Genomic DNA, 16,668 nt, shown 5'->3' with positions numbered 1-16,668 from the left:
AGATAGTTTTCCAATGAGCCCTTCAGAAACTTGCTTTGATCCCAGCTTTGGCAGCCAACTCTCGTCACATATTTCATTTGTTACTTTAGATTTAAGTCCCCATCCAAAACAGTCCAAGAGCAAAGAAGAAGAACAGCCTCCAAATATGGTGAGAGCTGAGCTGGTTTCTGGAGTAGTTTAGCACATCGGCATGTGTAAGAACGAAGAGAACTGGAACTGGTTTTACATAATGCTCTAAATAGATGGTGGTGAAATGTTCAGAACTTAAATCTACACACAGAAAATCCTCATCTAGATAAAAGAAGTAGGACCCCGTTAGAAAATACAACTCCATCATGATCAACTCCAGCAACAAAATGCTGCTTCAACTCTCTGAAAACACATCCAATGAAATAAAGGTTAAATACAAGTTTAGTATTTGGTTTATAAGGAGCTAGTAAAGTTTATACAACTAAACATAGAGCAGGAGTTTTTTTTTCCAAAGCAATTATACTGGACAGTTATAACAAAAACACTTCCCAGAAAAAAAGTCTCTTCAGTATCCACCAACTGAATCTTCATTCAGATCACACAATTTTTTAACTTTAAAGCAGGGTTATTTTATTTCTCCTCACTGCTGTTGGTTGCTCCTTTAATTTAGTCTCCCAACTTAAAATTCACACCATTTCACAGTATTCTGTGCGTGGATTATGAGAAGGCCAATTACAAGAGGGCAGTAACATTAATCAAGTGAACTGTTACATGCACTGTAGCCAACAACAATCTGGCTCTTAACGATAAAGAAATAGCTATTTATACAAGCTTTTAAATTAGAAAAAATACCCAAGAAACAGAAGTTTTCTGTATCTGATTCTGGAATAAAATTGGTATTCACACTCAACATCCTTCACAAACCAAAAAGGCAAGATCATATCTCATAAAACATAATTTTTTTCCTTGGTCCATGAGAGCAGCACCCAGCACCTGTTGTAAACTGATTCTTGTTCTCTTGGCCTACATTTATAAAGCAAATTTGAAGCTATTCTGTTGGCTAAAGGAGTGTCTGAGGCTACAGACCCAAATCTATCTGCACTATAGTTCAACATGAAGGTTTGTACAGATTTTTAAGGAAAACCTTAATTTTCCCAGAGCTCTTTTTAAACTTATACAATACACAGAAGATTGTATCAGCTATTTTGGCTCTGTATATTTTGGAAAAGAGCAATTTGGGATCTCACAATATTACCTGGTAATTTAAAAATATGTAACTGTGGTAGCTTTTGAATCATAATTATAGAAGACTGGAGCACATATCTGCAAAGAAATTACAACTATAAATTGCATGAACACTTTAAATTGTTTCTTATTATACACTTTTAATGATTTAGTCTAAAACAGCATGTAAAAGCAGTGTATTGAAAAATGTTTATCCAAATGCAATTGCTATGCACAAGGCATGATTTGTCTCTTGAAAAAAGCTGACATTTTGCATTTGGTGCTTCAGCGTTCCTCAAAAATAATTACTAAGTAATCTACAATTAGCAAAATATAAGCATATTTAAGCTATGAATTAGCAGTTAATTAAATAAGCTGCTTTAATGAGAAAAAGATTTTATGAGGAAATAGGAAATACTCATGGCTGGAGAGTCAGCATCTGCTTTTGAAGGATGCCATTGAGCTGCTGTTGTTTTGACACAGCTCTGGCCCCAAACAGGCAGATTTTCTTAATGCATTGTAGAAGTCCTTGGCAAATAACATAATAATCATTACATCTAAACTATGTCTCCTGTAAAGATGTCCCAAGGAGTCAATTTTCAAGGAATTCATAATGTAAGCTGCAAGTTATCAGAGAAGGAGACATTCATCACCTAGGAAGGCCCTGAATGCATCATTCAGAGAGGGAGGTGATGTGACACATCTTGGTGGTCTATTTGTTCAGCTCCACCAGACCCGAAGCCAGACACCTATTCCAAGTAACAACAGAGTCAGTCTGGCCAGCCACGTGCTGCATACACCAAATTTCCTCAGACACTTCCTCACTTTCATAAGGAAGTGGTTCATGTAATCCCTGAAGTTAATACTAGAATGTCAGAGAGACTGAAAAAGCAGAGGTGACAGATGGCTAAAGCACCCTGCTTCTGCCTGACATCTGCCTCACACCTAACACCTTGGAAATAATCCTGCTGTTAAACTCCCCTTTTGGGCTGGTTTTTTTTTTTGGGGGGGGGTTCACCCTGACACTGATCCTGCCTGTGAAAGATGCTGTGTTAACTTTTCCTGCTACACAAGGAACTTGGCAAATAGATCCCTTAAAATCTGAATCCTAGTCCTATTAACTTTTGCTGTTGATTTTTTTGGATCCTGACAGTAGAACCACCTTAGTGTTGCCTTTACTCATTTCCTCTGTGTCACACAGCAGGTAGTATTAAGGCTGAAACAAAAAAATCCATGCCATGAAGATACTCCTATTTTTAATATTTGGCATAATTTAAACACTACATGTCCCCAAAACCTTTTTAAACTGCTTCCTTTAATTTACAAACATGTCAGTATTTAGCCACAAAGGGTACTTTTCTGTCCTAAATCACCATCCACTTATCAAAGGCTGATCTATGTTACTAAATGCTGTAAAAGCACATAATAAATACATTAAAGTAATCTTCATGTAATAGGCTTCCAGCATTGAATATACTGATATTTATATACACATTACACAGACAATTCTACGTGGTTTTCAAATTGGTCTCTACTTAGTGTGGTAGCCTAGTCTTATTTCTAGCTCTCAGAAAATGGCACTATCACAAAATAATCCAATGAAATAATCCAACATTTAATTTATCAGCACAGAGTAGGAGACAGGATTTGTTTTTCATCATCATTATTTATAACATTACTAATATGCCCAGTGTTATACAAAAGGGCAACGTATCCCAAGTGAGCTGCAGCCAGAGCTTGCACAACACTCTCATAAAAATCAAACTGAACAACTTAAAATATGGAAATTAAATCCTGATTTTTACTCTGTATGCTTCCGTAAAGAATTAACTTTAATAAATGTAATTGGAGACAATTGTCCTTAATGATCCTTCTAGTTTACATCTAAGTATTTCAATAGCTCTTGAACTGCTAAACTATATTTAAAATATCCTTGAAAACCTTTATTAGAAGGTTGATATGTTAAATAATGAAAACTCAAAACCCATCTCCATGCTGGGGAAACTGGAAGCTATTTAATCAAGCTGTGATTGTACATTGTCAATAGAATTCCAGTTGGTATCAACCAACAAGCACTATGCTTCTGAGGTAGGGAAACTGCACAGGCTCCATTTTCCAACAGGCATAGGAACTGAGATTAAAGTTACCAGATGTGAATGGCAACTGGTATTTAATATGCAGCATGGAGCTTTCAGAAAGCTCCTTCCTCCTCTGTCCTCATTCCTCATCTACTCACCCATCAGGACAGCTGCAAACTGAGAGACACAGGGTGAAAGAGCTGATGGAAACCTGGGTAACAAAGTATGTAAAAGCACATGTACACCTCAAAAACTGATTTCCTGTAACCACCATGTTTCATGGGTACCTCAAGGAGAGGAACCCTTTCCAAGCCTCATTTCAAGTCCACAGTGGTAGGCTGTAGGACCTAGTCACAGAGCCAGCTAACTTTAAGGAAAGGAATGACATCCCAGTGAAATTCCAGCTTCTTCATTAAGTGGATGAACTACTCACAGCATTCTTCTCCTGAGGCAGGACCACTCCTCGTATCTCCTTAGCATCCTTTCGTCAGGGAACACTTTGCTGCCTTGCTGCCTCACGGAAAAGAAGACAGGCAAAAGCCTTTTCTTTTTCTGAGAAAACTGTTGAAAAACTTGTGAGAGCAGTGAAAAAATATCTCTGGGGCTGGGAGGTGGGAGGCTCCAGTTTTCTGTAACCCTGGCTGGGTTTTATTCTCTCAAGTAGGAAGAGAAATATGCATCATGCTTTCTGTATCAAAATTTGCACAGTGTTTGTCCTCACACTCAATGCCATCCTGGCCTGCAGTGCCAGGGATCTCCCAGCAGTATTTACACAACAGCAGACTCTGAGGAATGTTGCACTTAAAGAGACTGCAGCTTTCATATAAAAAAGATATTATTATTAAGATCGTGCCTTTTTTTCACTATGTTTTGGACACTACTGAAGAGATTTGCCTTAATGGCTGCCCTGGAAACAGCTGGGATATTCATTAAGAGCTGTCCTTAAGGAAATACCTCTGTGGTCTGAGAACCTTAACCACATGGTGCTTACAAACACATACTTTAGCCCAGCTTAGGAGTGACATGCTTTGCATAGCTCAGATGAACATCACAATTCAAGAAATGCTGTGGTAGTGCATTGTGGTGCTTTATTAGTGTTAGACATGCAATATTTATTGAGTGAACAGAAATTAAAACATTAAGGTAACACTGGAATCAAACTAAAGGAGCTGAAGTTGCAATAATGAAACCAAAGTAAAGTCTTTCATGCATTCTAAGTTTATAGTTCTCACATGTGCACACAGTTGTGATTCCGTACCATCATCACATGTAGACAAACTACCATTGACTGCACAAGATGGAATCAACCTTTAAGCTGTAAGTAATGTTTGTATCTTTTACAGACTTCCTACATAACTTGGATCTTCAGCTCTTTATAGTACATTGTAATAATACAAGACAACTGGAAGCTTCTAAGATGAACAGGAACGGCTCTACCATTCACAACATACAGTGGCTTCTTCAATGTACAGATTATGAAGGATAAAACAAATGCCCACCATGCTTTAGGAGACCATGACTATCTCAGAACCCTTCATAAACAAATTAAAGTGCTACCCATTGCACATTAAACACTTCCAGTGACTGTATCTACATTTAGAACTTATAAATCCCTGAAAATGGGGTTTCACACTGAAAGTGCTGACAGACCCTTGTATCCAGCATCATCAACACAGCAGCACTATAATCCTTCATGGTGTACTTCAAAGAGAGGAAGTTAGTCAACATGCTTTAAATATCACCATTTTAACAGCCCACAGCTAATGCCTCTATCATATCTACAACAATAATGGATACATAAAGAGCAAAAAAGCATGAGCTTACTCTACATACTTCATATAGGGACAATAAGTTTTCTTTAAAGCTGGAGGTGTAAAAAACCTCCAGTGCAGCAGTAAACATATTAAGACAGCAGTTCTGTTCATTTTATGATGCATCCAAGAAAGGGCATCCTGTGCAGAAAGAAATGCAGACCAGTACCTAATGAGCATGACTTTGATTAGGTCCCCAAAACATGAAACCTTTCCAAATGCAAGGTAACATTTTCACAGCTGGAAAATTACAAATAATTCTTGATACAGAGCCAAGAGCAATAAATATAGTTATGTATAATCTATGGAGAATGCTACATTCATTAGTAGACAGAAAACCAAGCTAAATGTAAAATACAGCAGCAAGAGTTAATGTGTATGTAAATATTAAACAACCTTCTTGAACAGCAGAAAGTTTAAATTTGTTACTTACAACATTAAAGTATGGCCTTAATATTCTTTAAAGTAAGCAAAGTACATGGCTATGAGCAGAGGATACATTTCAAAGGATAACTTCAAAGTATACTATGTGCATGGATGAACTCTTATGCTAATGTTTGAGAGAAAAAATAAAAATAATGTGGAGATGTCCAAAAATTTTCATCCCTACATTTTTAAAGGGCAAGAAAGACTGATTGTAAGTGGCAAGTTGTTATTATTATTATTATTAATCTGCAAGAAAGCTTATAATTTAATCCTGGGAGGGGGGTAAACAGAACTTTCTTTGTTTTCAACATATAAATTGCTCTATGAAACTTCTCATTTGAAGCTGCATGGTTCAAAAAATACATGTGAGGTGAAGATGCTTTTAAAAAATTAGCTCAAATTACAGAATAAAGTTAAAATTTCTTTCTAAGCAGAAAATGATGTGCATGTAATCTTTCCAGAATTGCTCCAAAAGCAGCCCATATCTTTAGCTGCAAGAATGCTATACAAATATTTTCATAGTTGTAAATGTCCCATTCTGCCTCTGTTAGTAACTTTACCTTCTCCTAAATTGCAATTGTTGTTCTTCCCTCTTTCTCAACAAACTCTTAGAAACAAAAGGTGCTTTTATTCACTTGCAGATCAGATAAAGACTAGATAGCACATTCAAAGCTTCAATAAATTTCTTCTCTAATGCACAAAAATTGATCTTTTCGCTACCTTTAATCTGCTTATCATTCTTGGTATGCAAATATGTCAAATGATCTGCTCTTAGTCAATTATGCAGTTTGATATTCTACATTTACATTCTAAAAGAAGTGATTTCAGAGGTGCTAAATATAGTAGAGCTTCATTTTAATAATCATTAAGTTGGCTTGCAAGCGAAAAGTCACTGGAGCATATTCTCTGGTTAGTTTATTTGTTAAACCCCATTGGTGTGTATGATTTAATCACTGTAGATACTACAGATGGTCTCACACCAGTTAGTTTGAAAATGACTCTGGAATTCAAAACAATTGCACAACAGTCCCCCATTAACAATATTAGAAAACCACTTGCTTCGGCCAAACATTTGAAACTGTTTAAGAACCTCAATGGAAATACTGAGTAGCTGAAATACATCTTGGTGGAATTAAGAAATTAAAATCTAATTGAGTGCAAAACCTAACTTCCAACAGTAAGTGTACCATAACTTTGTACATAACCTTTGGCACTTCAAATATATTACAAGAACTTTACAGTCATTTAGATCTGAAGTGGGTCAAAAGAACATTCGAGTGGTTTATGAGGTACTGAACTTGATAAATCCTTATGTTGTCAAAAGAGAGACTACCTGAAGAAATGGGCCCACCTCCGTGCTACAACTGCCCAACTGCAGGGCACTGCCATCAGGTGGGGCTTGAACAACCCCAGCTCCATCCAGGCACAGTGCTCCATGCTAAGGTGTCCCAACGCTGGGCTGGGAACACTCAAACTGCATAAATTCTAGGGACATAGCTCTAGAGGGATGGGAGATAATTCCTAAAAAATAAGAAAATGGGGGAAAAAAAAAAGAAGAAAAAGGAAAAAACTAGTGAACTAAATCAGACGACTGTACAAAGACTCTTTTTTTTCATAACAAGAATAATTCTGCACTGTCACACAATACTAACATTGTCAAAAGCATTCAAATAATAAACTTTTTCAACTTTTCCAGATCAAGATATTACTATTCTTTCTCAGTTTTAAAAATGAAAATATATTTACATCTTTTACAACAAAAATTGGAATTTAACTGCAAGCTTTTTTTCTTCCTCAGCAACAGCCATTACATGGTGCTCTAAGAAAAAAACCAACAGATCAGGTGTAGAAAAAGAAGAGGAGGAGGAAAAGTGTCAGTTTTCTTAGATAGAAATCTAAAATATTCTCTGTACTTTTAAAAAATATTGTCTTACTGTTTCACAGTACCTGACAATCCAACTGAGACTCTTGAGAAAGAAATTAAAATCAAAATCTATTTATGTTAATATTGTGAGGATTCTCCTACAGTATTGTCCCATTATATGGGTCATCACTATATTTTGCTAATTTATTGTACTGATACCTTCTTTATATGTCATTTTACAAACAATTGGGAAGATACCTACTACATTCTTCTTTCATTTGCCTCAATGAAAACTGACTTTTAGAAGTATTTACAACGAATACAGATTTTTTTAAATGGAAAGTCTGAGTACTCTATATGTGTTTTAGCAACATAGCTTATTTCTAAAGGCATATACTTTGTTGTCATAACATAAAAAACCCCCTAAGACAAATATATACCATGTGAAACTCAACCTTAAACTGAGCCAGTTCTATAGTTTTTGAATTATCATGACTCCTTAAGTCAGTCTGTTAATTTCTCACACATTTTCACTGTAGTAGACTTTGGCTGAACAAAGCATTCGTATCTTTATTCCATACTGTTCTCCAGTCCTGCTTCAGACTATTAACACTTTCAATGTACTTTAGCATATAAAAAAGCATGCAATAACTTCATATAAAATGATCCTCAAAACAACCTTATGTCATGAGCTCACTACCATTATACACAAAATTCAGCATTTAAGTGTAAAGCAACTGATTCCAGCAGGTGCCAGTACTGAAATGGCATGGTATTTTTTTACACTGTTCTACAAAAAGCACACCCTATAGAATACAGCATTTACTCTGCAAAGACTGTGCATCACTCTTTTCCTCAAGGATGTGTAGAACAAACTAGATTCCATTGCAACAAGCCGGACTTAGATTTAGTAAAGTGACTACACTGGCTTGAGAACAGTGGCCTTAATGGCATGTTGTAATACCAGGATCAATATATTTATGTAGTACCCAGAATCATTCAAGAGAACATTCATAATAGCACAGGTTTCCCTGCTGAAAATGCCACATGGTGAATGCTAAGCTCTTATATAAACTATATGGACATATTTAATGTGTCTTATTTACTCTACCGTAAGTATTCTGTACCTTAAAGTATTTTCAAAAAGGACAAAAAAACTGTTATTTAGGTAATCTAACACAATATTACTTTTGGCAGTCCCTGCTAGTGTTTGGAGTAAAAAAAAAAAAAAAAAGAAAAAAACCCCACGCCACATTCCTGTCCTCCCCCAATTCCTGGAATTTCTTAGGAGAAAAGGATTGGAGAGAAGTTAAACTGTTAAAGTGTGATTTCCTTCCACTAACACATTCAGCAGAAAGTACCATCCAGTATCACCATCCTAACTTTTGGAAAATTTGCCAGCTTTTCGAGAAGGTTCATATGGCACTCTGAGAATACTGGGTGTTTCTTCCATCACTCGTACAAGAAGATTGTCAATGTAATCCTCCAGTTCACGAATGTGAGTGTCCTTCTTCTTCAGTTGCTCTTTGTGTTTTACCAGCTCCTGCAAAACCTCTTCATAGGTGAGGCTGCGATATCCCGCGGTGGCGTCGAAAGGATTCCCATCCTAAGGAGAAGTTAAAAAAACCAGAACACCAGATTTCATTAAATAGGTGTGTGCTCTGAACAAGCTGTGGGGTGATTGCTTTTCACGTACGCCTCTTGACGGAAGCAACATCTCTCAGACAAAACACTTCCATTTGCTCTAGAGCTGTTCCCTCCAGTGCCCTCACTGGAACAGACAACTGGAGAGAAGCTGAGTTTAACTCAGGAAACTCAGTTTAACATGAGTTTCCCACGCTGTCATTTCAGAAAAAAAATACTGTTCTCAGAGAGATGTAAACAAAGTTAATGACCGTAAGGGCAGTAGCCACAAGAAGAGTTAAAAGGTCCATTCTGGGAAAGTGACTATGTGGTGAACTTAATTACAGAAGAACAAGAGAAAGCCCTGAGAATTCCAGTCCTACTGTCACTTCCCTGAGCTCTCGCCTTTTGAGTGTATCATAGCAAAACATTTACTTGGCTTTAACTGACATCAGCCCTCCTCTGTCTTTCATACACTATTTTTAATCATCAGTGGCTCTCCAGCCCTTGGCCTCTGAATCATGCATCAGAACTTTCAATTTCACATTTCAGACAAAGTTAAAAGACTGCATCTTATTTGTACCAGAGTGCTGAAGGCAGAAATACATACTGCTAAAAGATCTTGCCTGCTTGCTTGCATTAAAGCAGGAGGGGCCCAGAATTAAGCAGCAAGAAAAAAAAGAACTGTTTCTGTAATGATTTCTGATTACTCGTTAAGTGCAGGTATTAATTGAGGTGGACAAACTTGTCCCCTTAACAAAGGGCAACATGAGATCCACTATAAACTTGAATGTCTTACTCTGTGTCAAGAAGAATTAGCTGTGCCCTTACCTAACCAGACTGTGAAAAAGATTGTGAGAGCTCGTTTATAGAAGTTACAGCACTGTTAGACATGCTGAGCAATAAGTTTTAGCTCAATTGGAAGTGGAGACATTTTAAAGGGTATGGAAACTCTTAAGTAGAATCATCTAACCTCTCCAATCCTGCACCTCCTAACGGGGCAGGAGCACAAAATAGCTTTTGTTTAGAGTAGAAACGTGTCATTAAAAATGATAAAGCTTGCACAGCTAGAAAGCACATCACATAATCAAGTCATATTCATCCTTTTTCCATGCTTCATTCCTTTTCTTTCCATACAGCTCCATATTTATACATTGGCATATGTGGAACCATTAAAATATGCAGGTGGCCCAAGTTTTCAAATAAACCTAATTACAAGTGATGGGGACTGCAAATTAATCAGCCTCTCCCCATCAATTATATTCTAATAGGAGATCTTGAGAACATGTGCTTACATTTCTCACTACATTTCAGATATTTATTGTTAACTTTATGTATGTGTAGTCAGTATTTTAAATTATATTATCAAGTTACAATATTGGAGCTGATCAGTAACTCCCACTTAATTAAAATGCCTCACTTGATGAAATTTTTATACACCAGTTACTAACTGATTTCCAGCAACTACAGAAGAGAAAATAACTTCACTATTTTTAGCACATTTTCTTCTACAAGGAAGTAAAAACTTATCAGTATGGTACTAAATTTTTGTAAAAATCGGAAAGAAGACATAATTTACACTTTCATGTCTAAAACAGAAGGGTTTTTCTAATATTCTGCTTTATCAAAAGAATGGGAATTAAGATGCGATGTCTTTAATTATTATATAAAGTTTACTGGAAAACTGTGTAATACTTATGCTTTAAAGATGTTTTGTCATACAGATCCTTTATACAGATCTTTCGGGGGGAATAACCTATCACATTAATTACACAAAATACTAGTTAAAGGTTGTTAGTACTTAGAAATAAATGTTATTAAAGTTAATAAGATTTAAAATGAGCAAGTAAGTGATATTTAAAAGTATGAGGAACAATTATATCTTTACAAAAGCAACTACTAACATTTTAAGATGAAATGTTACTTAAAATGAATAATTAAGAAAAAAATCTAAATAACAAGCTACACAAAAAGTGATTGTCTCAGCTACAAAATACTATTGGGGTACACACTGACAGCCAGAGGAAATGGAGCTAGATAAAATGAAGGCCTGGAAATCTCTGATCATCTCTTTATTGTTCTAATGAGGAATTCTGCTCTGGGAATATCATCTAAGCTACTTTCACATCTTTTGTCCTACTTACTTCATCTTCCTTTCAGTTCTTAATTAGGCCTTAAAGAGCTCACACTGCCCTTTCAACTGGCTACTGCTCCCATTTAAACACTGCTTTCAGAGACAGGTGTTGGCACCAGAGCAGAAGACATACAAACATAATTACTAAATGTGATGCACAAGGAAGAAATATAATAACTCGGTGGGGGCTGTTATTGCAGAACCTAAGAATAAATTACTTCAAACACCTTAGAAAGCAATCTTGAATATTAAAAAAAAAAAAATAAATCAAATGGTCTCATTCAAAACTGTGGTTGAGATATAGTCTCTTCTCCTCCTAATTTGTATTTTGTATTAAATGAGCACCACCTTATAATCCTACAACTGACATTTAGGGTAGCTGGTATTCCAAAAGAAAAATCATCAAGGATTTCTTTTATCACCTTTAAATCCTTTCAATAAAACAATTCACATCTTATTTCTTGAAAGAATTAAACCAATGCTTTTACCAGCAATAAACGATTTGCACGATTTGCAGCCGTACATTTGCAAGCACATAGAAACTGTAATTATGGTTACTTTACAGACAATAGCTGCTAAGTTAAATCATTTTTTTTGATGTTGCTTTTTGTCAGAGATTAAGTAACCGCCTGGTAGAATTCAGTTTACTATCTGATCAAAGGCAGCCTTCATATCCTCTGACATCTCCCACCAGTTACTTACATTAGAAAAACTCAGGCATTTACAATAACATCAAATGTTATTACAAGCCATTTACATAAACCAGAGAGAAAACAAACAGTACAAAGTCATATTTGCTTGTGAAAATTGTTTTCTATATATTTTTAAGATTGAAAACAAACTGACTTTTAAGGATTTCATCTATTCACAGAACAAATTCCAGCAAGATCACATTTTCCTTCAAACAAAGGCAATGCATAGGAAATCTGTGGATTTTTTTTGGTCTTTTCTTAATATACAATTTATTCGAGGTATTTTAGAGTCAAAAGAGTATCTTGAATTAACTGCTAGCATTTCTATTTTTAGTGTTTTATAGACAAGCTGTTCATTTATTAATTGTCTTAATAACCCTGTCATGTATCAATTCATTACTTCTGTTTTGATTGGCCATCTAAAGACTGTCCTGGAGTCTCTGACTACAGTGATGGGGAACTCCTGCTAGGTCAACTAACACACCACTGCCTAATGCAGAGCTCCTCTCCTGACTATAATTTCTCTAGAGTCACCTGAAATACTCCAAATAACAGTTTTCTTTTTACTCTCTGTGCAAATATTTGATTTTTCCATTCTTCCATCATTATACTGCATATTTAGTGCAAAACTTTCCTCTATTTCCAAATTTATAGCAAGTAATTGGATTTTCTAGATAGGTCAAAAGAAAAACAAACAAAAAACCCCACCATTTCCTTGTAAGAGGTGAAACAAGAATTACAGCTTATATTGTGTCAAGCATGAATTAGCTGACATTTACTGATGGATTTCCATAACACTTCACAACTTACCATTGTTTTCCTGAGGTCCTCAATGCCAGAAGGATTCAGATTCAAACTGTGGGGAAAAAAACAAAACCCCAAATATTAGCAGTGCATACTTATCTGACCACAACATCTCCTAAGGACACTACTGAATTAGGTATACAGCTATAAAATATCAATTATTTTCTTGATCTTTTGAACTTAGGAAAAGTAGAAAAATATTCAAAGTTAATGGAAACTTTCCTACATTCTTTGTCCATTTTTTTGGGCGTGTTTTTCACATTCTTTTTGTAATGAAATTTTAGAAACTAAAAAATGCAATAAGTGATATTACAGACTGGGCTTCCTAACTCTTCTCTTGTCTCTAAACTTACCTTGAGCTTCTAAGCAAAAAGAGGTACTTTAAATGAAATACTCTGGAAACAGGTTCCTGGGATGAAACTGTTAAATAACAAAACCCCACAGACTAACATGCATTCCCAGTTTTCACAGAAGCTGCTAGAGGAAAGAAAGGCCTCTAGAAATTCCAGTGAAATCACCAGCTTAAGTCAGAGCTGAAAAGCAATCTTCTGTCAGCAACATTTGTTTTATACTTAAAATTCAGTAAAGAATCTATTATTTTACAAACCCAGTGATTATTCCACATATCCAGAAAGCAAAACTACTTCAGTATCTTCTTGGCTTGAGATTTTTCTTCTTCCTCAACTGCAAAAGCACAGCTGATGTCAATAAAAGCAGCCATTGTCAAAGCGTCAGGCCTAAGAAATTGTCTGCTGGTCTCTCAGGTTGATGTCACTATTTGCAAATACCTTCCAAAAAATCAACGCCACAGTGTTTTGATGGGCTTGCTAAAGCAAGTCTGGAGAGACAACTAAATCTCTGAGAATGTGTTCAGAAGTTGGATGTGGCTCACAAATACTATGTACTTGGTAGCAACACAGCAGACAATGTTCTTTCACATCACAGCCTAAACTGTTTTGTTAGATTGCATGGACCTGCAATCTAACAAATCTAACAAATCTGCCATCTAAGGAGTGAGCTTCTCTGACAGAATGCAAAATGTTACAAAAATGTGTACACTTTTTTTTTTGTTCTAAAGGCAGCAGTGAGGAACGTGTATCTTGTGACTCTGTCATCTGAATTTATAAGCCCTATATTTTATGGTGTAAAAGTCCAAGAGGCAGAATTTACATTTGTAAATTATGTTAAATGTAAAAAAAACACCCACGCATTTTTTGCTGCAAAAAAAAATTACTTTACAATTATTTTTTTTTACTTTTTTAAAATTATTATTATTCTGTACATTATTTTTCATTTCCAAAGCAGGCAGTCTTTTGCTCATACAGAAGCAGAAGTCCTATGAACCATCTGCTGGACTGAGGATATTAGATGAAGATTGGATTACACAGTCACAACTAGAAATCAAGAGGTGTCTGATGAAGCAAAATCCAGCTAATTCCCATTATACCTGTTTGTAACGGTGATCCGCAGCAGCCTGCCTCGCTTGCTGGAGAGCAGTTTTGAATGAGGGGCCTCTTTCATCGGGTATTGTCTGAAAAGCTGAAGGCAGGAACCCTCCCTCCCAGCCTGCCTTTTAGTTCCACACTGATGTGTCAAGCACATGATGAACTTGCTTCATTCATGGCTGCCTTTTGTGATCCGAGTACAAAAAAAAATGAGTTAACTGAACTGGATCGAATTAGCTTGGTGAAAACCAAGAATGTCTCTATTTAACTAAGTGTGGCGTTAATTTGGGATATCTTTCTTTTGGGACTGTTTCCTCATGTCAGACAAGATATAGAATAATACAGCCTGACTGCTCAACTGAGTGACTTTCTGAAAGGTGAAAAAAGAAAGATCCTTCACTGCCTTGAATGACTTTATCGGTTCTGTGAAGTAAGTTCTGGGACCCTCTTTCATAGCAGCAGCTTGAGAGAAAAGCAGCAGCTCTGACTACAAAAAGTTGCATTTGAAAATTGGAAATATAAATCCCTGACAATATGGACTAATTTACTTTTTTTATTAGCTTAAAAACCTGCAATTATTTCCGTAACATTGTGGACATCGTGACCGCAATTATAAAAGAGCACATCTGTGTGTTTCACATGAAACAGTTGAACATACTTGTAAAAAAATGAAAGACTATTAAAGAAAATATTCACCAGTAAAAACTCCAACCCCATGAATACTCTTACTCATATTTTAAAGAGATACGTGGAAAATATACTGCTTCTCAAGGAAGAAGCAGGTGCTGAGACTGCATATAACATTTTTTAAATGAGACTCTCTGCTCGGTGAGGTGGGAGCTCGGCGGCCTCGCTGAGCCCCGCAGGGTTTCCTGCCCGAGGTGAGCGTGAGCAGACACAGGCTGCACATAACTCACTGTCCGAGGACCCAGGAATGCCTCAAAAGTAAATACTGTAACATTATGAATGTATACAGTTGGGGGGAGTTGCATGTCTGGTGTTCTGAAATTCAGGAGAGCATTTATTTTTCAATTTTAAATTCATCACAAGGAGAGACCCCTGCAGTTACTGCCTCACTTGGTTACTGCTAATAGCTTAAAGAAAACACGCCTCTAGGACCACAGCCCACACGCTGCACCATCATGAAAAGGGTCCTTCAAGCAGCCATTTTTTTGACTTCCTAAAAGTATTCTGAAATCAGCAATTATAAAAAATAATGTCTTTTTGTTGTTGTCACTGTGTTACAATGCCAGTTCATAGAGACAGTGCTTGATTTAACCCCATCGAACCCCAGGGTTCAGTAAAAATTGACAGGGAACTTTGCTATGGAAAAACTATGTTCACAACTTGGAAAAAAAAGTTCTTTTAGCCTCTTATTCTCTCTCTTCTTTCCCTGTCTGGGTGCGAGGCAGAAGGGATAAAGAGCACTACTGTCATTCGTTTAATTGCCAATCCTGTGTTAAACTGTGACTGTAAAAAAACCCAGCATTATGGGATTCTGTAATTTGTATTTCTCTATGATGCCCAAACTACATTTGCTCAGTTCACAAGTGAAAAGATAATTCTTTTCTAGCAAATGAACTTTTTGCCAGCTTATCCTGAGAACTAAAGTCAAACTGGGTTTCTCTAGTTCACCATCATTAACACTGTGTTTAACTCCCAGGTGCTGTTATATCCAAGTCCAGTGCCTTCCCAGTGGATGTACCTTCTTTCAACCTATCCAGACTGCTCGACTACTCCTCTTTCTGATCACTGAAAAGAGCTCCTGTGTTCTACATCATCTCAAGGAACTAAGTAACTTTCTACCTCCTCCATTTCTCCAGAAAGGTCAGAAAGCTCCCTGCTCCACCACTGTGGAGTCTCGTGTGCCTCAAGGTGATGCCTCAGATCCCATAACAATATTTAACAGATGCTCCGTGGTTTCACTCTTACAGCTACTAAACCTCCAGTCTCTCCAATAATCTTCAAGAAAGCTAGGAAGGAGGTAAATCACACTAGCATGGGTTCAAAATCAGCTGCAGGAGGATCACACAGGTGACTCTGACCAAGCAAGCCTCCCACCTTCAACACTGCCCCTACCCCACTACAGGTAGTGAGGAAGAGAATACTCTTCTTCAATCTAGCACAGAAATTGAGTCCCCCATTTCACTCATTTGGGAATTCAATTAGTTTCTCTATCAGTTACTTTGTATAAAATATTTTAGCAGATTAAATAATATCCATTATTTTATTGCAACTTTTTCTTTACATGGATATGTAAAATAAAGCTTGTCTGAATGTCTGGGGGTTTATTAGCTTGGATTTAAATTTTAGCTCATCTGAGATCAGAAGTCTTCTCTGTTTCCATGATGATAATGATAAACTAGTAACGAAGACAGAAATATTCTAATGCTGATTCTGAGTGTTTAGGATGCCTACTTCATAATCACAGCAAGCATATTATTTTATACTTTCTTGTTACTTTCCCCTTTTAAATACAATTCATTAGAGCTACATTAAACTTTTTCTACCCATTTTTTATGAGGTAGCTCAGTACTTACATTGTGTGCTGATTACGTGCAGCTTGTACAGAAATTTAACACAGTGGAGCTGAGTTT

At 36.4% G+C, this 16,668-nt stretch overlaps 1 protein-coding gene across 1 annotated transcript in view; it reads right to left on the bottom strand.

The window, feature by feature from the left end:
- Positions 1–4,335: 4,335 nt before the first annotated feature.
- The window catches only part of RAB11FIP2 (RAB11 family interacting protein 2), a 33,657-nt gene continuing 21,324 nt past the window's right edge, over positions 4,336–16,668 (bottom strand). Inside the window, exons 4-5 of the mRNA XM_051619394.1 lie at positions 12,633–12,678; positions 4,336–8,979 (exon numbers count right to left, since the gene is read on the bottom strand). Of these exons, the coding sequence (XP_051475354.1) occupies positions 8,752–8,979; positions 12,633–12,678 (274 nt within the window). The 3' untranslated portion in view covers positions 4,336–8,751. The remainder of the gene's footprint in view (positions 8,980–12,632; positions 12,679–16,668) is intronic.

The sequence above is a fragment of the Apus apus genome, chromosome 4, assembly GCF_020740795.1.
Source record: "Apus apus isolate bApuApu2 chromosome 4, bApuApu2.pri.cur, whole genome shotgun sequence".
Classification (NCBI taxonomy): domain Eukaryota; kingdom Metazoa; phylum Chordata; class Aves; order Apodiformes; family Apodidae; genus Apus; species Apus apus.
Note: the sequence above shows the minus strand (reverse complement) of the source record. Positions and strands in the feature narration are given on the sequence as shown.